A 24,987-nucleotide genomic window follows, 5' to 3' on the forward strand; every position below is an offset into this window, starting at 1 on the left:
GGCGCCTAGAGCTTGGGCCAATCAGGCCTTAGGCTTAGTGGGGATGAGTGAACCCACTATGCCTAAGGCCTGATTGGTCCAGGCTTCTAGAGTCTGGGCCAATCAGGCCTTAGGCTTCGCGGGATGGGCCGGGAAGGGGCGGGCCCGCCCATTTCGACGAGGCGGGCCTGCCGGCTGGCCGGGCAATACCCATCTGGCCAACAATTAAAGGTTAGTTTGGTGGGGGGGAGGTTTGGGGGCTGTTAGCGCAGGGGGGTGCGGAGGGAGGCGTCTTCCGGCAGGAGGGGTTGGGCACCCTCCTGCCGGCGATCAGTAATGTCGGGGGGGGCATTTTCGGGCAGGAGGGTTTGGGCATCCTCCTGCCGGCAATCGGACAGGCGGCCGCTATACTTATAACGTCAGAGAGATCCCTTGCCGCGATAAGTATAGTGGCCGCGTCTACTTACAATGTAGACCAGCATTTTGCTGGCCTACATTGTAAGCGTCTCTTCCTCTACTAGGGAGACGCGTAGGGCCGCTTAGGTTCGCCTTAGGCGAGCCTAGGCGTCTTGCGGGCCTCCCTAGGCTCCCGGAGGCGCCTTCAATATAGGAGGACTGCCTGGGGAGCATTTTTTTTTTTTAAACTTGCATCTCGATTGGCTGAATAGACAGCTGTAGGACGCCTACAGCTGCCTAAAATCAGGATGCACTTTGTAGAATCAGGGCCACACTGCCCAAGGCCCTTACCCGTCATGTCAGAAATCTCTCATTCCCTACCCCCAAATGTTCAGCATGTTCCCATCTCTTCATTCTCCCGTACCCCATAAGATATCCAGCATCTCCTCTTTCCTATCCATCTCCAAGAGGTTCAGCCTCTTTCCTTCCTTAACCACCCCAGATATCTAGCGTATTCTTCCTTTCCTCCCTCTAACCTATTCATAGTAGTATAATTGGGTGAGTAGCACCAGTGTAACAATGAGGCCTTGATTATATAGTGCCACCTGCCATGGCAGGCACTTAAAAAATGGATGCCTGCTGTGTGTCAATCACCGACAGCCACCACTTCTAGATCGTGACTCCCAAGGACGCTAGGAATCGGAAATATTGGCCAGGGTTTTACAGGCTTGCATTTCCGGTGCCCGGGGTCCTTCCTGAACCGTGGCCAGTGGTGCATAGTGATGCCGAAGTCCGTTGCTGCACCTAACCATGCTCACTTCCAGGCTTCAGCATCACTATGTGCTGCTAACCACCAGAGACCTAGGCGATGGTCCCGGAAACCACATAGTGGCAGCTTTTTTTTTTTTCTTAATGAAGGCTTGATTGGTTTTTAATGGTGATCAATTATCGTGCCACTTAATCCCAATTAAGTTAGGTGGCAGTAGGGCGGCTACCGCCGCCTATCTTTCAGCAGCTTTTGTAGATTCTGGCCCTGAAGCCTGGATTCTTTAACCGGTGCTGATTTTTTAGGCACTAGTAGGCGCCCAAACTCAGTTAAAAACATTGTTCAAATTATGTTTTTAAATGCGTTTCAAGGTAATTAATGGCACCTAAAAAATTTGCACCGGAATCGCACCTACATAGGCGCTTTAGGCCACGTAATGCCACTATGGGCGTGGCTAATGCTGGAAGTGGCGTTAACAGGCCTAAAACGCCTATGTAGGTGCAATTCACGGCAAAGATAGTAACTGGAAATGTAGGCCTGGAAAAACCTGGACTACATTTCTGGCAGTTGCTTTTCACAAAGGCGAATTTCTCTGTAGGGTGCTGTTGCGTGATTGACATGCCATTAGCAGCTACTGATATTATTAACAGTTTAAAGTCAAACACAACATATTACCAACAAAATAATGGCCTTTGCCAACAGAATCAGTCAATAATTAATAATACAGTGCATGACCTACAGATTAAATTAGGGTCAAATAGCCTACAGGTAATGATAGTTTATCCAAAATACTGCTAAAATAGTGTTGACTTAATCACCTTTTGAAAAGCTGAATCAGAAAGATCACTATAGAAATTGTCCAGCAATGAATTTCAAAGGGCAGGACCAGCATAGGAGAAGGCTTTGCTTCTTGTTGATGACAATTTAATTGTTTTAAGACCTGGCAATTGAATTTGATCTTTCTGAGAAGAGTGCAAAGACCTGGATGGGAAATATCTTAACAATTTGTTCAGCAAGTATTCTGGCTGACCAATATTCCAATCTTTAAACATTAAGCAAAGCAGTTTGCATTCTATAGGTTTACTGATAAGTAACCAATGCAAATTATACAGGACTGGAGTAATATGCTCTTTTTTTTTCTTGCATCCGTGAGTAATTTAGTTGTGGTGTTCTGAATAACGCGTAAGAGTTGCAAATTTGTTTTGTTAGATCCAAGAAAAAGACTTATTACAGTAATCCAAGCAACTTGTTATACAGGCGTGGATTCGTTTAGTTAAATTTTCTTTAGTCGGCAAAGATTTTAATTGACGCAACATGTACTAACAGGATTTTAGCACATGGCTTATTTGAGGCTTAAAACTCAAATTATTATCACAGCACACTCCTAAGGTGGTTAAGCGTGAGGAAAGAGGCAACTGATGACTGTTGAGAGCAGTCAAAATTTTCATCTCCCTTTGCTTATGAGAGATCTACATTGCGGAAGATTTTTGTATATTGAAAACAAGATTGTGATCAGACAATTTGGATAAATTAAAGCTATACTCACTCGAGGAATGCAGAGAGAGGGGGTGATATGATCGAGACATTCAAGTATCTCACGGGCCGCATCGAGGTGGAAGAAGATATCTTCTTTTTCAAGGGTCCAGCGGCAACAAGGGGGCATCCGTGGAAAATCAGGGGCGGGAAACTGCACGGGGACACCAGGAAATTCTTTTTTACTGAAAGGGTGGTTGATCGCTGGAATAGTCTTCCACTTCAGGTTATTGAGGCCAGCAGCGTGCCTGATTTTAAGGCCAAATAGGACAGACACGTGAGATCTATTCACAGAGAAAGGTAGGGGAGGGTCTTTGGGGTGGGCAGACTAGATGGGCCGTGGCCCTTATCTGCCGTCTATTTCTATGTTCTATGTTCTAGAAGCAACAAAAGTTTTATACTGAATATCCCAGTTCTCAAAATATTTAGATTTATATCCAACCAATATAGGTCACAAGTACTTGACAAAAGCTTAATTAGTAGCAACATTCTATGCTACCAATCCCAGGGCACGCAGTGTCTTTCTCTATGTCTGTCTGGACTTTTCCTCCAGGAACTTGACCAAATCTTTACCCAGTTATGCTAACTGCTGTTACAACATCCTCTGACAACGAGTAATTGACCACACCATTAAAAACTAATTAAAAGCTAAGAAAAAAAAGTAGGACCTAAATGACTTTCCGGCACCAAACATCAAAAGAAGTGTGGTTATGAGCGGGGTTGACATTTGTCAATACTAAGCGTGATTCTATGTTGGAGACCCTGGCCTGCATTTCCTGCACCTATCTTAGACGCGGACCATGATTCTCAAAACGGTGCCGTAGTTTGAGTGACGTACAACCAGTGCCATTTTTTCAGGCCAATTCCAGCACCGTTTTGAGAATCAAGACTTCAGTGAAAATCTATTTCCTCCTATTTATTTTAAAGGTAGTTCCATTTAACTTCACTGTGTGTCCCCTAGTCTTTGTAGTTTTTGAAAAAGTGAAACATCAGTTCTTTTTCACCTGCTCTATGCCACTCAGGATTTTGTAGACCTCAATCTTATCCCCCTCAGCTCTTTTCCAAGCTGAAGAGCCTTGCCCTCTTTTGCCTTTCCTCATATGAAAAGGTTTCCATCCCCTTCTTCATTTTGACTGCTCTTCTTTGAACCATTTCTAATTCTGCTATAACTTTTTTTGAGATACGGCAACCAGAATTGAATACAAAATTCAAGGCGAGGTTGCACCATGAAGCAATATAAAGGCATTATAATATTTTGGTCTTATTTACCATCCCTTTCCTAATAGTTCCTAGCATCCTGTTTGCTTTTTTGGCTGCTGCTGCACACTGAACAGATTTCAGCATATTGTCTACAATGACACCTAGATATTTTTCTTGGGTGCTGACTCCTAAGGTGGACCCTAGCATCTGGTAACTATGATTTTGATTCCCCCCCCCCCCACAGTGTGCATCACTTTGCATTTTTCTATACTGAAGTTCATCTGTCCTTTGGATGTCCAGTTTTCCAATTTCCTAATGTCTTCTTGCACTGTGTATATCTAGTAGCGCTATAGAAATGATTAGTAGTAGTAATTTTTCACAGTCCGCATTTGTTTTAACCACTTTGAATATCTGTCAGGTTTATCCAAGTTTGGTTCTCGAGGTCTGCAAATGCACCTGGTTCATTTTGGATATATGTACAGAAAATCTGATCTGCCCTTAAGGCAGCGTATTGAAAACTGTGTGCCACGGCACACTATTGTGCCTCCTGAGATTTCAGGTGTGCCTTGGCACACTGGGGAGGAGGAGAGGTGAGAGGCATATCCTGTAGGTGACCAGCCAGTGCCACTCATTTCTGGCCATCTACACTGCTGGCATCCCCCACTGACGTCTCAGGATCCGTCTGGAGAGCCTTCACGCATGCGCGAACATCGATGTGTTGACATCACATGTGACATCATCACAGTGATGTCCAAGCACTTCTGGATGCCTCGAGCCACGGCCACTACGTTTAGTGTGCCGCGGCTTGAGAAAGTTGGCAAGACTCTGCCTTAAGGACTGAACTTGTCAAGCTCAGTCTAAGTATTTGTGAAAAGGAAGATTAACTGTGTAACTTAATCCTGGTTTGGATTACTTTTCTCAAACAATAATTGTATGTAATGGAATTAATAATTGTCTGCATAGACTAGTATGTATATCAGGTCATACCTATTTTCTATTTTCCAGCATTGCAGGAACTTTAACTTGAAAGATGGTTTGTATTGCTATTTGTCTGTTTAAACATATATGATATTTATTTGGTAGTTGCAGTTCTGTATAATAGACCACAACATTTTTTCCTACACTTTGTACAGTATTTTGCAGACTCGAGCAACTTGGAATCCAAACTAAAAATTCAAGCAAATTTTGCCCCAGAATCCAAAGTCTGCTTTGGAATCCAAACACCCTGCACATTGTATGTGTGTGTTTGTGCCCCAGAATCTGAATGCTGCTTTGGAATATTTATTAATATTTTACCTTAAAACCCAGTGTATTTACTGTTAAAATTTGAGTTTGTGGGACCCAGGAACAGATTAATCCAGTTTTCTATTATTTTCAATGGGAAAAATTGTCTTGGAACTCAAACGGGGTTCTGGAACGGATTAAGTTCGGATTCCAAGGTATCACTGTATATATATTTTTTTGTCTTTAATCTAAAGTATTGGTAAATATGTTAAATTTAGCAGTACTTTAGGTTCACAGCAAAAAATTTAAAGCTTAATATCAGTAGATGTCAAAGTTGGACAGTGGAAAAATAAGCAAGAGTCAGAGTCGAAAATTTGATATACCGACTCCACAGCCCCTGGCTCCAGAATATAAAGTACTTTTCATGTCTTCTTATTATTGTCACTGTTTTATCTTTATCTTGAGCAGTAAAGAAATATTTGTGTAAGGCCATCTGTTCAGTTGTTTTCATGCAATTCAGCAGGTTTGGGCTTTCTGTGATTATTTGACATCCCTTTTCCTCATAAAACTATGGAACATTTGGCCCTTCATGAAGCATGCCTTCACTTGCTAATATCAAATTATGATTTCACTCACCTTATAAATTTTCCTGCCAGTAGGCTGAGAACGTCAGGAAGACAGACGGGAACAACTTCTGTCAGGAGGAAACGAGTACACCAGGAGTAGTTCTCTGTGAAGGAAGAAAATCCAGTCAAACCTTAATAACATTGGGTCTTTCCTACCACTTATTTTTTGGAAGATAGTTAAAACTGTTATTGCAGAAGTTGTTCACAATTTCTCTGGTTGAAACCTAAAGTCCAGTTTCTGTAGATTCCAACTTCTTTTCATTCCCATAAGAACATAAGAATTGCCATCTCCGGATCAGACCCTGGGTCCATCAAGTCCGGTGATCCGCACACGCGGAGGCCCCACCAGGTGTACCCTGGCCTAGTTTTAGTCCCCATCTACAACTTGATTAATTTAAGCTTGAGAATGTGCTTTTTTCTTGTTTTAGTCTACAATTTATGGAATAAATTACCATCGCTAATATGCTTAATTGGTAATTTGAGGAAATTTGAGCAGGCTAGGACCTCTCTGAGATGGCATTGGAGACCCTCATGCTGTTTCCCAGTGATTCAGGTTTAAATGTTTTTGTTGTTTTGTTAAAATATATGATTTTAACCAGCTTGCCCTGAACATTTTTTGGGAAGACTGGCTAGATTCAAAGTAAATGAAATGAAATCAAAGTAGCATGAACTTTACCTTCCCTATATTCTAGTAGGCTGGCACAGGCGATTTTCCAAGTCTGTATTAATCTTGGTTGAAATATAATACCTCACTATGGTGCTATTAAGCATACAGCAAGCAATCATAAGCCCCCTTTTTTACAAAAGCATAGCGCGGGTTTTAGCACCGGCAGTGGTGGTAACTGCTCCGATGCTCATAGAATTCCTATGCACTATGCAGTTATAAAATAGGGGGAATATCAGCCCAGTGATCGACTGTGTAGGACAGGGGTGCCCAAAAGGTTGATCGCGTTGCCTTTGCGTTCTGTTCTCCCTGGTTCCCTGACATCAGGCCAGGTGTGTACAAGCATGGGCCCACAGCCTCCCCCCCCCCAGCCTCTTCCCCTGATGATAATTCTGACATTGGAAAGGAAGTTCTGGGCCAGCCAATCGCTACCTGGCTGGCCCGGAACTTCCTCTCCGACATCAGAATTGACGTTAGGGTGGGGAAGGGGGAGGCTTGTGGACCTGGTGCTAGTACGCGCCTGTCCTGGCATCGAGGAAGCAGGGAGAAATCGGCTGAAGTGGTTTGGGAGGGGGCAGGGAGAAAGAAAGACAGAGAAAAAGAAAGAAAGAGGGGCCAGGGAAAGAGAAAGAAAGAGAAGGAGGAAGGAAATTTGGGGTTCGATAGTATTGTCTTATATTGAAGAGTACCAGTATGACTGTTTATGTTTTGGTGTGGGGATTTGGCTATCTGGTATATTTGCCACTGTGAAAATTCACTAAAACTTGATAAAATAAAAAAAAGAAAGAAAGGGGAGTGGGCAGGGAGAGAGGAAAAAAGAAAAAAAGGGGGGTAGGGAGAGAGAGAAAGATTGGGGGCAGGGATAAAGAAAGAAAGGGGGCAGAGAGAAAGAAAGGGAGGGGGCAGGGAGAGAGAAAGAAAAAGTTGGACTCATGGAGGGACAGAGAGAGATGTTGGTTGGGGAATGGAATGAGGTCTGGAGGAGAGGAAGTACCGTATTTTCACGCATATAACGCGCGCGTTATACGCGTTTTTACCTACCGCGCATACCCCTCGCGCGTTATATGCGTGAGCGCGGTATACGAAAGTTTTAAAACATAGTTCCCACCCCGCCCGACGCCCGATTCACCCCCCCAGCAGGACCACTCGCACCCCCACCCCGAACGACCACTCGCACGCGCTCCCACCCGCACCCGCATCCACGATCGGAGCAAGAGGGAGCCCAAGCCCTCTTGCCCGGCCGACTCCCCGATGTCCGATACATCCCCCCCCCCCGGCAGGACCACTCGCACCCCCACCCCGAAGGACCGCCGACTTCCCGACAATATCGGGCCAGAAGGGAGCCCAAACCCTCCTGGCCACGGCGACCCCCTAACCCCACCCCGCACTACATTACGGGCAGGAGGGATCCCAGGCCCTCCTGCCCTCGACGCAAACCCCCCTCCCCCCCAACGACCGTCCCCCCCCCCAAGAACCTCCGACCGCCCCCCCAGCCGACCCGCGACCCCCCTGGCCGACCCCCACGACCCCCCCACCCCCCTTCCCCGTACCTTTGGAAGTTGGCCGGACAGACGGGAGCCAAACCCGCCTGTCCGGCAGGCAGCCAACGAAGGAATGAGGCCGGATTGGCCCATCCGTCCTAAAGCTCCGCCTACTGGTGGGGCCTAAGGCGCGTGGGCCAATCAGAATAGGCCCTGGAGCCTTAGGTCCCACCTGGGGGCGCGGCCTGAGGCACATGGGCCAAACCCGACCATGTGTCTCAGGCCGCGCCCCCAGGTGGGACCTAAGGCTCCAGGGCCTATTCTGATTGGCCCACGCGCCTTAGGCCCCACCAGTAGGCGGAGCTTTAGGACGGATGGGCCAATCCGGCCTCATTCCTTCGTTGGCTGCCTGCCGGACAGGCGGGTTTGGCTCCCGTCTGTCCGGCCAACTACCAAAGGTACGGGGAAGGGGGGTGGGGGGGTCGTGGGGGTCGCCAGGGGGGTCGCGGGTCGGCTGGGGGAGCGGTCGGAGGTTCTTGGGGGGGGGCGGTCGTTGGTGGGGAGGGGGGTTTGCGTCGAGGGCAGGAGGGCCTGGGATCCCTCCTGCCCGTAATGTAGTGCGGGGTGGGGTTAGGGGGTCGCCGTGGCCAGGAGGGTTTGGGCTCCCTTCTGGCCCAACTACCAAAGGTACGGGGAAGGGGGGTGGGGGGGTCGTGGGGGTCGCCAGGGGGGGGGCGCGGGTCGGCTGGGGGGGCGGTCGGAGGTTCTTGGGGGGGGCGGTCGTTGGGGGGGAGGGGGGTTTGCGTCGAGGGCAGGAGGGCCTGGGATCCCTCCTGCCCGTAATGTAGTGCGGGGCGGGGGTAGGGGGTCGCCGTGGCCAGGAGGGTTTGGGCTCCCTCCTGGCCCGATATTGTCGGGGAGTCGGCGGTCCTTCGGGGTGGGGGTGCGAATGGTCCTGCCGGGGGGGGGGGATGAATCGGACGTCGGGGGGGGGGGGTGAACGGAGAGTCGGGACAGCGCACGGAGAGGCGGGGCAGTGCACGGAAGTCAGGGGGGTGAACGGAGAGTCGGGACAGCGCACGGAAAGTCAGGGCAGTGCACGGAAGTCAGGGGGGGTGAACGGAGAGTCGGGACAGCGCACGGAAAGTCAGGGCAGTGCACGGAAGTCAGGGGGGGTGAACGGAGAGTCGGGACAGCGCACGGAAAGTCAGGGCAGTGCATGGAAGTCAGGGGGGGGTGAACGGAGAGTCGGGACAGCGCACGGAAAGTCAGGGCAGTGCATGGAAGTCAGGGGGGGGTGAACGGAGAGTCGGGACAGCGCACGGAAAGTCAGGGCAGTGCATGGAAGTCAGGGGGGGGTGAACGGAGAGTCGGGACAGCGCACGGAGAGGCGGGGCAGTGCACGGAAGTCAGGGGGGGTGAACGGAGAGTCGGGACAGCGCACGGAGAGGCGGGGCAGTGCACGGAAGTCAGGGGGGTGAACGGAGAGTCGGGCAGCATGCGCGGTATAATCGTGAGCGCGTTATACCAAAGTTTTTGTGCTTATCATCGTGATTTCTGCGCGCTATACACGTGTGCGCGTTTTATACGGGTGCGTGTTATTTGCGTGAAAATACGGTATTTAGGAGGCAGAAAGAAAGAAATATTGGGATTTATTATCAGAAGTTGGAAGTACAACCAGAGACTCATGAAATCATCTGCAGTAAAGGTAGGAAAAATAATCTTATTTTAAATTTAGTGATCAAAATGTGACCCCTTTTACTAAACCGCGATACAGTTTTTAGCATTGGGAGCAGCGCAGGGCATTCAGCGCAGCTCCCTGTGCTAAAAACCGCTAACGCAGTTTAATAAAAGGGAAGGGGTATATATGTCTATTTTTGTATAGTTATTACTGAGGTGACATTGCATATTTTAAAGTCATCTCTGCCTGACCTCTTCGAGAAAAATCCTGAATATAAATGATAATTAACATTTTATCTGCGTATAGGGTGCTTTGCGTTTTTTAAAATTTTATTGTTGGTAGATCATTTTGACTTGGCCATTTTAAAAGTAGCTCGCAAGCCAAGAAAGTGTAGGCACCCCTGGTCTAGGGGGTGGAAAAATCCCTGCAGTGTGCCACAGAGTTCACCACTATCTCCCACCCTTTTCAATATATTTTTAGCATCTTTGGGTTCACAGAAAAGGCTTCATAAGTTTTAATTTTGCTGATTACATAACAGCTATATTTCCTTTTTTTTCCTCGGTGTCACTGATTTCTGCTAGTGTAGAGTCTCTTGTTCTACTGATGGAGAATTAGATATTGAAATACCGATTAAAACTAAATTCAGATCAAGCTAAATTTTTTGTGGCTACTCATGCAGCCTCTAATATATGGTATAATGGTTCATCAAGTTTATTCTTTTTTTCCTACAATAAGAATATTAGGAGTTCATGTAGATGAAGGATTAACATTATTCTCTCATATATCTATTGTTCTAAGAAAAATGTTTTTAACATTACGAAAGTTGCATGCAATTCAAAATTATTTTTCTGAGACACAATTCAGAATGATTGTTCAGGCACTGGTACTTAATACCCTTGACTAATGTAATTTAATATATCTGGGATGTCCTCAGTATTTAAACAATTACAGACTGCATAGAACACAGAAAAGAAAAGTTTAACCAATCATGTAACTGAAAACTATATACAACTACGTTGGCTAGAATATTGTTTAAATTGGAGCTAGAATATTATTTAAATTTGCATGTGTGCTTTTTAAGGTTTTGTAGAGATCGGTGCCAACATATGTAGCTGAGTGCCTTCTAGTAACATGTCATCCAAGGGCATTCCTCGGTATTAACTATTTTGCATTTCCTCCAATTTGTGGTCAATCCTACTATAAAACCATTGAGAAATTGCTGGTATTTCAAGCTGTGCTTGTTTGGGAGAAATATTGAACTATTGCATTCCTGTTCATTCTTATTTATCCTTTAGGCATCAAAACAAAGCATATTTATTTATTTATTTATTTTTTTAATAGCTTATATAATTGGTGTAGTTTTTATGCATGTTTTAGACTTCTTTTTTAATTCTAGAATTGTAAATTTCTAATCTTATATTAAGTTTGTTCTTATTGCAAACTGCTTTGAACTTATTGGCTGTAGGGGTCTATAAATAAAGAAGGTTCATAGACAAAAGCGCGCGGCGACAAAGGCGCGACGACAACCCAGCGCAGACAACTGAGCGCAAGGCGGAAGCGTGCCGAAGAAAAACAGTATTTTAAGGGGCTCCGACAGGGGGTGTTGGTGGGGAAACCCCCCCCCCCACTTTACTTAACAGAGATTGTGCTGGCGTTGTGGGGGGTTTGGGGGGTTGTAACCCCCCTCATTTACTGGAAACTTAACTTTTTCCCTCTTTTTTAGGGAAAAAGTGAAGTTTTCAGTATAATGTAGGGGGTTACAACCCCCCAAACCCCCCACAATGCCGGCGCGATCTCTGTTAAGTAAAGTGGGGGGGTTCCCCCCACACACACCCCCGTCGGAGCCTTTTAAAATACTGTTTTTCTTTGGCGCGCTGCCGCCTTGCACTCAGTTGTCTGCGCTGCGTTGTCGGTGTACCTTTCTCGTCGTGCGCTTATGACCTGTCACCAATAATGTTCATAGACAAAAGCGCGCGCTTTTGACCTGTCACCAATAAAGAATTATTATGATTCTCATCTGAACTGTTTTTCTTTATCAAGGCAAAAGAGGGAATTATGTAAATGGTACCTACGTCGGCAGGCGCCTAGCATGTCAGATGTAGGTGCCGGTAGGTGCATGTGAGGTAACTACTGGTGGGTGGCGCAGTGGTTAAAACTACAGCCTCAGCACCCTGAGGTTTTGTGACCCTGGGCAAGTCACTTAATCTCCCCATTGCCCCAGGTACATTAGATAGATTGTGAGCGCACCGGGACAGAAAGGGAAAATGTTTGAGTACCTGAATAAATTAATGTAAACCGTTCTGAGCTCCCTTGGGAGAACGGTATAGAAAATTGAATAAATAAATAAATATTAGGCCAGGGTTTTCCTGACCTAAAATTCCAGCTCCTAATACATAACACAACTATGCTCCACCCCTAACCATGCCTACTCTGCGGGTAGATGACTTGGTGAAGGCATCACCCTGCACTGCGCTGATATCTGTATGCAACTTAAATGATTATTTTTTTTATTTTTTAAAAATGAGGTTTTAAAGGTGTTTTAAATTAAAATGCTAATTAACCTAATTTAAAATATTTAGGCCCTCTTTTACTAAGCCGTGGTAGATGTTTCTACAGCAGCCCGGGGTGCTAATGCTTCGACGTTACTCCGACACACAGGGCTCCTTTTACAAAGGTGCGCTAGCGTTTGTAGCGCACGCACAAGATTAGCGCGCGCTAGCCGAAAAATTGCCGTCTGCTCAAAAGGAGGCGGTAGCGGCTAGCGCGCGCTAAAACCGCTAGTACACCTTTGTAAAAGGAGCCCATAGGAGCTACAAGCGTCGGGGAAGTGTCAGAGCATTTAGCGCTCTGGGCCACGTAGAAACCTCTACCGCAGCATAGTAAAAGGGGGGTAAGTTGTGTGCGGAAACTGGGCTAGGTGCCTAGCGCCACCTAACCTAGACACTGTTTACATAATTCTCCCCAAAATGTGTACTTGATTACAAAGCAAGTTACTGCGTGTTCCTCATTGTGCTTCCTTTCTCCTGAGTCCCTCATGTTGCATACGTGATAGAGCATCCTTGCTTTATGCCCATATCCTGTTTAATCCATGAAAGCCAAAAGAAAATCAAACCCACCCAAGGAGTCATGATGAATTTGTTGAGCAGCTGATTTTCATATCAGTGCCAATGTGGCATGTCACTGCCCTTTCACAGAATAGGGTCAGCGTGGCATGTATGAAGAAAAACAGGAGAACAAAAAACTTCCACAGAAAACAGAAACAGGAAAAAGTAGAGACAGCCAGGGGGGATAATGATACTGTTATAGTTACGTCAACAGGTTCTAAGAGTGGTATCTTGGCGGGAGAGTGTGAAAAGGGTGACAAACCCTCAATTAAAATACAAATCTGAACCCAATGTTATAATAGTGAGACGGGATATCCTCAGTGTGAGGAATAAGCGAAGGGAGGAGAACCTCCAATGCTTAACACACTAAGGCAGAGGCAAAAAGACCCTACCTGTACACCATCACTGGATATCTCACGTGTGCCTAACCAACATTGGTGCAAAGTAGTGCAGTGAATGATAAATAAATCACACAACTAATACAAGCTAAAATACCACTCTAAGAACCCCCCCCCCCAGCCAACTCCAAAAGAAAACCTCAACTTAGCTTGAATTGGAGAGTGAACATGATCCTTCCAATGACAAAAAGCCCAGGAAATGACAAATTCAAAAAGTTATTCTTCAAGCTGGGTTCAACCAAGCCCGGTTTCGGTGACAAGATGTCCCTTTGTCAGGAACCCATTCTAAAAGAAGCACTGATTGTTTTCCTTCAAGTCTCTGATACCTTCAGTGCTTCTGTTTGAATGGGTTCCTGACGAAGTGACACCTTGTCACCGAAATCGGGCTTGGTTGAACTCAGCTTGAAGAATAATTTTCTGAATTTGTCATTTCCTGGACTTTTTGTCATTGGAAGGATCTTGCTCACTCTCCAATTCAAGCTAAGTTGAGGTTTTCTTTTGGAGATGGCTGGGGGAAGGGTTCTTAGAGTGGTATTTTGGCTTGTATTAGTTGTGTGATTTATTTATCATTCACTGCACTATTGCACCAATTTTCACACTCTCCCGCCAAGATGCCACTCTTAGAACCTGTTGACTTTACTGTCTTTTTGTTTGTTTCTTTTGCAAGTTCCTCTGGCAGTGCTCTTTTTTTGGAGTTTTTTCTTTGCTTGTACTGTTATAGTTACATCATTTGTATATATTCCACTATAGCCAATAATTAGTTACAGAACAATAAGCTAGACTAGTGAAATCTAAGATTTATATATTGTAATCAATTTAACACAATAAGATAATGAATGGACATTGTCCATTTGTCCAATTGTATTTCTGAAACAAGGTTGGTTTAAGTGCCTGATTAAATGCACCAAGGTTTGATATAGATCTTAATTCATTTGAAAAAGTAGACTAGATGGAAGCAGCTTGATAAGAAAACAAAATAGTAAACTGTTTTTTGAAGTCACTGGAGCCACACTCCAGTGACATCCAGTGACTGAGGGCTCCTTTTACTAAGGTGTGCTAGCGTTTTTAGCGCATGCAGCAGATTAGCGCACGCTAATCCCACACTACACAGCTAGAACTAACGCCAGCTCAGTGCTGGCGTTAGCATCTAGCGTGCGCGGCATTGTAGCGCGCGCTATTCCACGTGTTAAAGCCCTAACGCAGCTTAGTAAAAGAAGCCCTGTATTGTTGACACGAGGCAGCCATGTTTCGGCAAGTGTCTATGTCAGGGCTCAATCAGTTAATCCAACAAAATACTGCTACACCATTCAAAATGGCATCAAGACAGAAAATCTTAACAAACTCACTCCTTTGTGGGCTGTTTTTTGATTAGTGATTACAAAACAACAAAAAAATGGCTCTGATGCTTCTGCCTTTGTTATTGCTTCCAAAATGTTGTCTCACTTAAATATAAGCATAAAATAATTTTTTTAAAAACCAACTTAAAAATGTGCTTGTGTAAATGTTACTCCTTTCATACGTTCAAGTAATATTTTGTTTTGATCGTGTTCTGTCTTCACTGCCATATGTGCCCTGCTATTGGCAGTTCTTGTGAGCTGCTTCTTTAGTGAAAACTGAAAACAAAAGTTTAGGAGCTCTTTTACTAAACCACATTAACTACTAATGTGCACTTATCTTGGGGGGTAAGGCATACCACCAAACACATTAAAGCATTTTGCAGTAATTTGCCTTTCGGCATGTTCTAATCCAGGGGTGTCCAACCTGCGGCTTGAGGGCCACATGCGGCCCCGTGAAGTATTTTGTGCGGCCCCGGTCGAGGGCGATGCAGTGTTTTCCTCTGATGTCCCTGAGTGTTTACCTTCTTGCCGGCTCCCTCCTCTGTCTTGCTGCAGCATTTCGCGGCCCCAGAAACATTTTTTTCGGCCAATGAGGCCCAGGGAAGCCAAAAGGTTGGACACCCCTGTTCTAATCTCTTACTATCTATTTTTTTAGGAGGGAGCATATCACCCAACTATCATGTTTGCCTTAGCATTCCCTAACATGGACTTATGTGGAAGAAGTTAAGTAGCACTTAGCACCTCCTAAATAGGAAGCAGAAAAGCTCTTCTGTTAATATTTTTGCAGGTCTCATGCATGAATGGAAAAATTAGCACAGGACCTTAAAAATAAAAAAGGTCCCCTTTTTATGAACACGTTAGAAATAAGCGTAGCATGCAGGAAAGTTTCTGTTCATTTAAAGGGGTCGTGGATTTGATATAAGGCCTTTCTTTGGTACAACCAAAGTGGTTTACATTTTTATTGTTTGCAGGTACATTCTTTGCCCCTAGTGAGCTTACAGTCTGGGTTTTGGGATTTGGGCCATTAGAGGGTTAAGAGATTTGCTCAGGATCACAAAGGGCTGCAGTAGGAACCAAACCCTGTCTCCCAGGTCCTTAACACGAACTATTAGGCTATTCCTATCTTGCTTTACTTTATACAAGTTATATTTGACTTTCCAGTAAGACTAAGGTATACTCCATGAAAATAACTGCTGGTAAAGTTAAAACAAATTTTAAAACATAGCTTTTTAGTCCAAAGCATTCTTTCAATAATTTTTTTTTTATTGAGTATTTTGAAAAATACAGAGAGCAATTCAAATACATAAAAAATAATATAACATTTTGTATATATAGGGTCTATAAATATAGAATAAACTATAAAGGATCATAATATTAAGAAAAGCTCAGAGTAATGGAGTTATTTGTGAAGACTGTATGAGAAAAAGATGAGATAGAACAGAATAAAAGTTAAGGAAAAAGGAAAGAAAGAGGAAAAGTGAAGAAAAGGAAAGGGAGACAGGAGTGTCTACAAGTCAGAGCGTACATATGAATCTAAGAATGACCAGGGTGATTTTTTGCTTTTAAAATTCTTAGAGATTCGGTGTGTAATTTTATTCTCATATGCATATGATTCAAATCTATGATACATACATAAAGAGTTCCACCAAAACGTATAATCTAATAACGAAGATGATTTCCAATTTTTCAGAATGTGCATGAGGGCAATTACCAACATGGTATCAATGAGTTTAGGAGGACAATTTGATTGCGCAAAGCAGGGATGTTGAGATCGAAGGATTATAATGTCCATAGAAATCGCTTCTGAGCAGTTAGTGATAGATTGTATGGTGTTCCAAATTTGGGTCCAAAAAGAGCGGACCAAAGTACAATGAAAAAACATGTGATCAAGAGTTCCCTCCTCTTTCAAACAATTCCAGCAAACAGAGTCTTGTTTTAATTTGGCTTTCCACATGCGAAATGGGGTCCATATTGCGTTCCACATAATAAAGAACATTGATTGTGAAACTCTAGCAGATAAAAGTGGGCGGTTTGTTGAAGACCAAAAGAGTTCCCAGTCAATGTCAGAAAGCGGAGTGATGAGTATATTATCCCAGTGTTTCATAGAATGGTATGAAAAAGTGAAGAAATGATCTCTCAGAATAGTATAAAAAAAAGATATAGCTTTTCCTTTTGCTAGAGACCATAAAAACCAATGGCAGATAGTATTTTTGGAAGACATGAAGTCATATTGTATGTGCACAGAAGACAGCACTTCAATGAGTGAGATCCACTGTGAATAAGCAGAAGAAGGCAACATATATGTGGAACAAAGTATATCAAAAGGAATTGACGTAGTGAGAGTAGACAGTTGATGAGCAAATCATATACCTGCCCGCTGCCACCATTTCCATGAAAGGGATTTGCCTTGGTTTTGGATTTTGGGATTATTCCAAAGAGACATGAGTGGGCTAACACTAATTGAGATCTCAGCTATATTATCTAAATAATGGAGAGCATGCTGCGTTGAACTCAACAGAGAATACTTTCTCGAATGTCTGGGTATTGATATCGTTAGTAAGCAGGAGATGTGTAAAGGTTTGCATAGAAAACATTCCATTTCAAACCAAGTAGGAGGGTCTTGATAAAAGGAATCATTAACCCAGTAAGCTCCATATTTAGTTAATGAAGCTATATAATAATGATAGAAATCCGGAATGTTAAGACCACCGTTAATTTTAGAGGCCTTCAGCTTGGCTAGAGCAATTCGAGGTTTTTTCTTGTTCCATATGAATTCAGATAGCTTCCTATTTAGCCAATAGAAGAATGATTTTCGGCATAGAAGAGGAAGCATAGAGAGAATGTAATTAATTTGAGGTGCTAGAGTCATTTTGATGGATGCTATCCTACCCCACCAAGACAAATAAAGTGGAGACCATCTAGATGTAGTGTTAAGAACTAAATTTTTGATTTTAGATATATTAAGATCTTGAGCAAGGACCGGATCCTTGTGTATTAGAATCCCCAAGTATTTCACAGCTTCATTTGACCATGTGAATGGAAATTTAGCCAAATCTGATTGAAGAATGTTATTATTCAGAGGAAAGATTTCTGATTTCTCCCAATTGACAGAATATCCGGAAAAGCGAGAGTATTGTTTGATGATATGTATAAGATGAGGAAGAGAAGATTGAGGGTTCCTAAGAAAAATTAAGACATCATCAGCATAGGCTGCTAATTTAAATTCTCGATCAGAGGAGGGAATACCATTAATTAAGGGGCTTTGTCGAATAGCAGAGAGAAGAGGCTCTAACACTAAATTGAACAATAATGGTGAGAGAGGACAGCCCTGTCTAGTGCCTCTATGAAGGGGAAATTTATTGGATAGAGAATTGTTAATTAGAATACGAGCGGATGGACTGTAATATAATGTTTCTATCCATTTTGTGAAAAATGAGCCAAAATTATACCCTTTCAGGACACAAAAAAGAAAAGGCCACTCCACTCGATCAAAGGCTTTTTCAGCGTCTATAGCTAGGCCTATTATTGGGTCTGTCAATGTTTTAGCGTGAGCATTAATATGGTGAAAGAGGCGCAGGTTATCTCCTATATATCTTTGTTTAATAAACCCCATTTGATCTTTATGTATAAGATGTGGAATCACTTTGGTAAGTCTAAGTGCCAGTAGTTTTGCCATTATTTTGTAATCTAAATTAAGGAGAGAGATAGGACGGAAGTTTTTAACCAAGGTGGCGTCCCTGTCAGGTTTAGGAATTACTACAATGGTGGCTTCAGTGAAATTAAATTGTTTATCTGGAGTGGAATGAAGGAAATCATAGTATGTAAGGAGATGAGGAGTTAAGATGTTTCGGAATTGTTTAAAAAATTCGTTAATAAAACCGTCCGGCCAGGGGCTTTTCCAGTCGGTAGAGAAGATATGGCAGCTTCTATTTCTGTTATAGTTATCGGAGAATCTAGTTCCAATTTAACAGAGTCCGATATGGTCGGAAGAGATAAGGAGGAAAGAAAGGAGTCTATATCTGAATCAGGAGCCGCAAAATCAGATTGGTATAATGAAGCATAAAAATTTTCGAATTCTGAAGAAATTAAAGATCTGGTTTTGACTAATTGTCCTGCTGGGTTTTGGATAGATGTGATATGTAGTCTTTTGGATTTAATTTTAAGGTATCTGGCCAATGGGCGACCCATAAAATTATTTCCCATATAATGGCCAGAATTGGAGATGAAGATATCACATCTGGCTGTGCTTGAAACTAAAGTATTATATTCATATTTAAGTTTTTGGATATTTTGGAGAATAATTGGGCCTTGTAAGTGATTAGACATATGTTATAGTTCTAATGTTTTAATAGAGTTTTCTAATTCTTTTTCTTTTATCATGGACTGTTTTTTTTCCAAAAAGCAATTTTTATCAATTCACCTCTAAGGGTTGCTTTGTAAGCTTCCCAGACTATGGAAGGACAAATTTCAGGATCTTTAGAGTTATTTTCAAAAAATTCCACTGTGAACGAGTTGATTTTTTCAACAGTTTCTTCATCTAAGAGTAGGGTGTTGTTTAAGCACCAAGAAGGAGATTCTTTACGTGGAGCCAAGATAGAAATATATAAAGAAATGGCAGCATGGTCTGTAAGAGAGATTGGATGTATAATAGCATTTGTAAGATCCTGAATGAGAGAAGAGGATATGAGAAAGAAATCAATTCTCGAGTAGGAATTATGAGGTGGTGAAAAATGTGAGTATTCTCTACCTTTCGGGTGAAGTAATCGCCAAGGATCCACAAGGGAGAAGACATCATTTAGAGCCTGAAGAGCTGTGAATGACTTGGATTTGGAGGGTTTACAAGAAGAAGATCTATCAATATATAAGTCTTGGATTTGATTAAAGTCTCCTCCCAATATTAGAGAACAAGAACTGAATTCAATTAGCGCAAGCTGAATATCTCTAAAAAAATCCGGGTGATCTTTAACCGGGCCATATATATTTAGAAGAACGAAATCCACTGAGTGCAGCGCAGCATGTACCAGACACCATCTTCCCTCCGTGTCTGTTTTAATTGAATGAATAGTGGGAGATAGTTTATCTTTAAGAAATATTGAAACACCATTTTTCTTTTGATGGGTTGCAGGGGAGTATAAGTGAGCGGAATATCCCTTTAGTTGAAATTTCGTGGCGGCAGCGGGTGGGAGGTGGGTTTCTTGTAGGAAAATTATATCTGGATGTTTGTTAAACACATAATTAGATATCTTTTTTCTTTTGATGGGATGATTCAGGCCATTCACATTAAAGGAAAAGACATGTAGGTCAGCCATAATATATGAAATGCAGTGGTGAAATATGAGGTATATCCCTTTTGTCAAAAAAAATAACTGATATATTTGTAAGGTTAGGTAGACACTCCTGTCTAAGAAGAAAAATAGAAAGAGCATTAAAATAAGAAAGAAGAAGTCAGTAATGTCAGCGTAATATATGGTCAGAAAAGAAATAAACCATATTATCATGCATATCTTAAAATATTTTAAGGGTGCTCTTATGAGCACAGAAGAATAACACATGTGAAGTAACTAACAGAATTCACACCTAATCAGTAATATAAAATGTGAGATTAGTGTGCTTAACTTAGCAAACTATAAAAATTATGTATTTCATTACATAGAACATTGAGATAAGAGCTTATTGGCACAGTCTAAAATATCAAAACTGGAATTGATTTGATCAAACAAAGACCTGCACAGCTGATGTCAAGTAGAATTAGATCGTTGGGGTATTATTGATCATAGTCTCAGGCATTGAGTCTATAAATAGTTGTGCGGCTACTTTGTCTGTGAATGTATGTGGTTTCCCATCTCTCCATATGCGTAGAGACGCCGGGTACACAAGTGCAAACTTCACTCCTCGACGATGAAGCGTGGAACATAGCGGCACCATCGCCTTGCGAAGGGTGGATACATGTAAGGAGTAGTCGTTAAATAATAGTAGTTTTTGACCTTCGTATTCAAGACGACCATATTTCCGATAGGCTTGCATGATGAGTTCTTTGTCTTTCCAGTTAATATATCTAGCGATTACTGCTCGCGAGCGGTTGTTATTCTCCATGCGTTGGCCCAAGCGGTGTGCCCGCTCGCATAGAAAACCAGTCTCAGGGGTCACCAGACCAAGTTGTTTTGGGAGCCAAATCTGAAAAAAGCGGTAGAGATCTTGATCAGCACGGAGATCAGGTAGTCCTACAACTCGTAGGTTATTGCGGCGTTGACGGTTCTCTTGGTCATCCAAACGTATTGTCAATGTTGTCACTTGATTTTGCAAGGGAATCACTTTTTCGCGATCTTGCAATGTTGCATCTTCATTTTCAGACACCCTTTGCTCCACTGCTGCAATACGCCCAGCATGTGCTTCAAAACGATCGTTAATACAGTCTACAGCCAATTGTAATTTAAGAAATTTATCTTCCAGGGCCGTGGTGACCATTTTCGAAATTTCTTGGGCCCAATCACCCCATTGTGCCGAGGTTATAGTTGGAGTTGGTGACGTCGCCATTATAAGTATTGAGCAGGATGATTTATGTTTAGGCGTTTTTGCCGATCTTATCGGCATTCCTATCTGATGCGCACTTTTAAACAGCTACACATATACAAGAAAGCTCTGTAGGTGAGGCAGAAGTAGTTTGAAAAAGATATATTTGTTAGGCAGACTCTCTTCTACCCATAGCCGCTAGGGATATACAGGTTCAAAAGGATGCAGCAAGCTCCATGTAGGGGAGAGAGATCTCTGGTAGTCACTTCAGTATCAAGAAAAATATAGGCGATTTGGATAATCACAGTTTTAAAGCAGATGATTAATGATCATGCGTGCAGGCTGATCTCAGGCCATCTACTGCTGAGCAGCGCTGGAGAGACTCTTCCTCCTCTTTTTTTTTCTTTTCCAATCTGTGCCTGTCTTTTTTCCTTTCTCTTCTTCTCCTTGTTTTGTGTCGGTTTCGCCCGAATTCAAACGAAGGTCTCGTATCACTGGCGCACCCACGACCTTGGCGTGACTCAAGATTTGAGCGACACCTTCATCCGGGATAACGGTTGTTTGGGTCACCCGTCTGAATGGAGTTGAGTGTTCCGGCAGCAAAAATTTAACAGACTATGTAAAAAAAATTAAATATAAAAGCACAGTTTTATTTGAATTAGGCGTGTACAGGAGGAGCCGTTACGCCATCCGTGTGTTCTCCGTGGCGATCAGGCCACGCCCCCTCGACTTCGGCAGTTCCTGGGTGGGCTATGGACAGCGGAGTTCAGGTGAAAAGCAGGAGCAGGGCTAACTCCTGTTCGAGTGGTGTCGGGCGGAGGAAGGAGGGACAGGATGGAGGAAGCTTCCTCCTTCCTCTGCCTTGAAGTCGCTGAAGAGGAACAGAAAAACTTTTGGCGGCCCGCAGTGGGCTGAAGAGAAGCCGGGTCAGGCTGGAAGATTGGTCTTTAGCAGCCCTCGGATGGGTTGGGGAGAGCAAGGCTCACAAATGAGCAGTGCAGGGCAGATCTCTCCTGCTCGAGTGGCGTCGGGCGGAGGAAGGAGGGACTGTAAGAGGGCTTAAGAGGGCTGTAAAGGCAGGCCGGTGCCGAAGTGGCTGCTGGGGGCGGGGCAAACCGCCGATCTCAGGCTCCTCCGGTGCAGTGAAGGGGGACGACTCGATCTCCCTTCCCCTTCACTGTGCTGGATCTAGAAGAAGCCCGGTCTGCAAAGCCCTTAAGAGGGCTGTAACGGCAGCCCGGTGCTGAAGTGGCTGCTGGGGGTGGGGCAAACCGCCGATCTCAGGCTCCTCCGGTGCAGTGAAGGGGGACGACTCGATCTCCCTTCCCCTTCACTGTGCTGGATCTAGAAGAGGCCCGGTCTGCAAAGCCTTTAAGAATAGATCAAATGTTCATACTTATGCAAAAGTATATCAAATAAGTAAACAATACTTATCTGAAAGCAGTGTAAACTTGCTGGAGGCAGGACACTGACAGTGAACGTCTCAGTGATGTTTTGATCCCAGCTGCTGTTTATCTACTCAATGAAAGCTTTAGTTCCATTTTCAGCTTGTGTTCCCCTCTTTGAACTACAGCTAACCTGCTGGTCGTAATATTGCCCCCTTCCTGATGACGCCTTGAGCGAAACTCGAGTCGAAGGGAGGCCAGTTGATTTAAGAATGTGGGGTTACACAAGACACAGCACTTGGTTTAGATAAATTTTTCATGTCCAGCATGACTGTCGGTGTCCTGCCTCCAGCAAGTTTACACTGCTAACAGCCAGTTCACACTGCTTTCAGATAAGTATTGTTTACTTATTTGATATACTTTTGCATAAGTATGAACATTTGATCTATTTGGAGGATGGAAAAAGGGACTTCTTAGTGCTATGATGGTCCCTTTCTTGCAACCAATGCTGGCATTTTTATGACACTTTTGGTTGGTGACTGAGCACTATTTATTATTACATATTGGTATACATTCTTGGCACATACTAATGCTAAGATATTATGATGTGACATTATAGAAGAAAACAACTTGTGGAGTTTTTGTTTTCGTCTAGTATTCAGCCTAGAATTTTTGAGGTTTTTCCTACAGTAAATATGCTGTCTGATTGGAGCGTGATGTTTGTTTGTGCAGTTTGTTGGGCATTGTGGAAACAGGACCTTGGTTTTGGCGGCGTTTAGTTTTAGTTTTTGAGCTGTTGCCCATGCTTGGATTTTTTTCTATATTATCAGAGATTTTCTTGGGAGTGTTAGCTTGATTTTCTGCCTCTGGTACGAGAAGTAAGATGTCATCCATGTATGATATGATGCTCTCATCTTCAAGTTGGATGTCTCCGAGTGAGTGGACCCTGGCGATTATCGGAAGCCAGTGGAGCTTGGCCAGGAGCGGGGAGACATGGTCAAATTTACTTTTAGCGAAGATGAGCTTGGCCGCAGCATTCTGAATCCGTTGGAGTCTGTGGAGGTTTTTCTTAGTTAGGCCTAAGTAGATAGAGTTGCAATAGTCCAATCTGGAGAAGATGATGGATTGGACAAGGAGGGTAAAATGTTTTTGATGGAAGCAGGATCTAACTTTCCTCAGCATGTGAAGGCTGAAAAAGCATTTTTTTTTTTTACCAAGGATTGGAGGTGGTCATTGAAGGACAATGTGGAATCAATGATGATTCTCAAGACCTTGATCGAGAACTCAAGCTGCAGAGAGGAGCTAGAGGCTTTTTGTTGTTGTTGTTTTTGGGGGGGTTTTTTGTAAACCACATTGAATCCAATTGGAGATATAGTGGTATATAAGACACCATTAGCATTAGCATCCAACATAATGAATGATCAGCATGATTTGCCTTTCTAATACATTACACATGTTCTTTGTTTTTATGCCCTGACTTCTGCTACATAAGTTCCTTGCTATAATTACATGATGATGTTTCCTGGGCAGTCAGTTGTCTTTAAAAATTGCCCTATAATTGTTTATATGCTTTGAGTGCACATGGCTTCCTGATATGTATATGTGCAAAGCTCCTTTCTCTACTTAATTTAATCCTATGAAATGTTGAGCCTCCTGGTGTAGAAGGTTTCTTCATAGCTTATGTGAAAATCAAGTAATAATCAGAAATAATTCTTTTTTTTTTAAATCTCCCTCCCCCCCAAAAAAACACCAAACATCTGAGCAATAAGATCTACTTGCCACCTACTAGGTCACCATGGGGTCTTTTTACTAAGCTGTGCTAAAAACTGGCCTGCATTATTATTAGTGTGTGGGTTTCCCAAGCACCAAGCCCACTTTTAGTGCAGCTGCGCAATTGGTGCATTTTCCGGGCTAATTTCCAAATTAGGATGTGGCCATTAGCGCATGAGTTCTTAACTACCACCTGCTTTCTAGGCCGTAAGGGCTACTGCTGTAATCGACGCACGATGATAAAGCTATGTTAACCGATTGGGCTACTGAGCTTGATGGGGCATTGGTCTGACCCAGTAAGGCTATTCATGTGTTCTTGTGTGCTGCTTGTTGACATGATCTTTTTTCCTTCCATTTTGCAGGCATTTCCTCTTCAAAACAGGAACGGGGACAACTCCACTGTTCAGTACTGCAACACCAGGATACACAATGGCATCTGGCGCTGTTTATTCCCCACCTACCCGGCCATTGCCTAGAAACACCTTATCAAGAAGTGCTTTTAAATTTAAGAAGTCCTCAAAGTACTGTACCTGGAAGTGTACTGCTCTTTGTGCTGTAGGGGTTTCAGTGCTGCTGGCAATCCTACTATCCTATTTTATAGGTAAGGAACATATTTAATGGCTTGATTTGGATGGTTTTGTCTTTGGAAATAAGAGATATAGGGGGCAATTCTATAAACTGGTGCCTAGAGGTAAGCACCATTTATGCACATCAAAGGCTCCATTAATTGATGAATATCTAAGTGCCACAGCACGTAACTGCAAAGGGGGGGGTATACATGGGCAGAGCAAGGGCAAGTTTTGGTCAAGTCTCCACCCCCTGATATTCAAATCTATTTAACTGGCCAGAAACAGCCACTGACTGGTTAAATAGCATTTCAGCACCTAATGGTGAATATTCAGCACAAGATCTTACAATACCTACCACGCCTCT

The 24,987-nt window shown here is 43.4% G+C and overlaps 1 protein-coding gene across 5 annotated transcripts in view; it reads left to right on the top strand.

Moving 5' to 3' along the window:
• Positions 1 to 24,987, top strand: part of TENM3 (teneurin transmembrane protein 3) — a 2,583,516-nt gene that overhangs the window by 2,146,039 nt on the left and 412,490 nt on the right. For all 5 annotated transcript variants that reach the window (XM_033942956.1, XM_033942961.1, XM_033942964.1 and 2 more), the window contains one exon: positions 24,417 to 24,655. In XM_033942956.1, coding sequence (XP_033798847.1) covers positions 24,417 to 24,655 — 239 coding nt within the window. The remainder of the gene's footprint in view (positions 1 to 24,416; positions 24,656 to 24,987) is intronic.

The sequence above is a fragment of the Geotrypetes seraphini genome, chromosome 1, assembly GCF_902459505.1.
Source record: "Geotrypetes seraphini chromosome 1, aGeoSer1.1, whole genome shotgun sequence".
In the NCBI taxonomy this organism is placed as follows: Eukaryota; Metazoa; Chordata; class Amphibia; order Gymnophiona; family Dermophiidae; genus Geotrypetes; species Geotrypetes seraphini.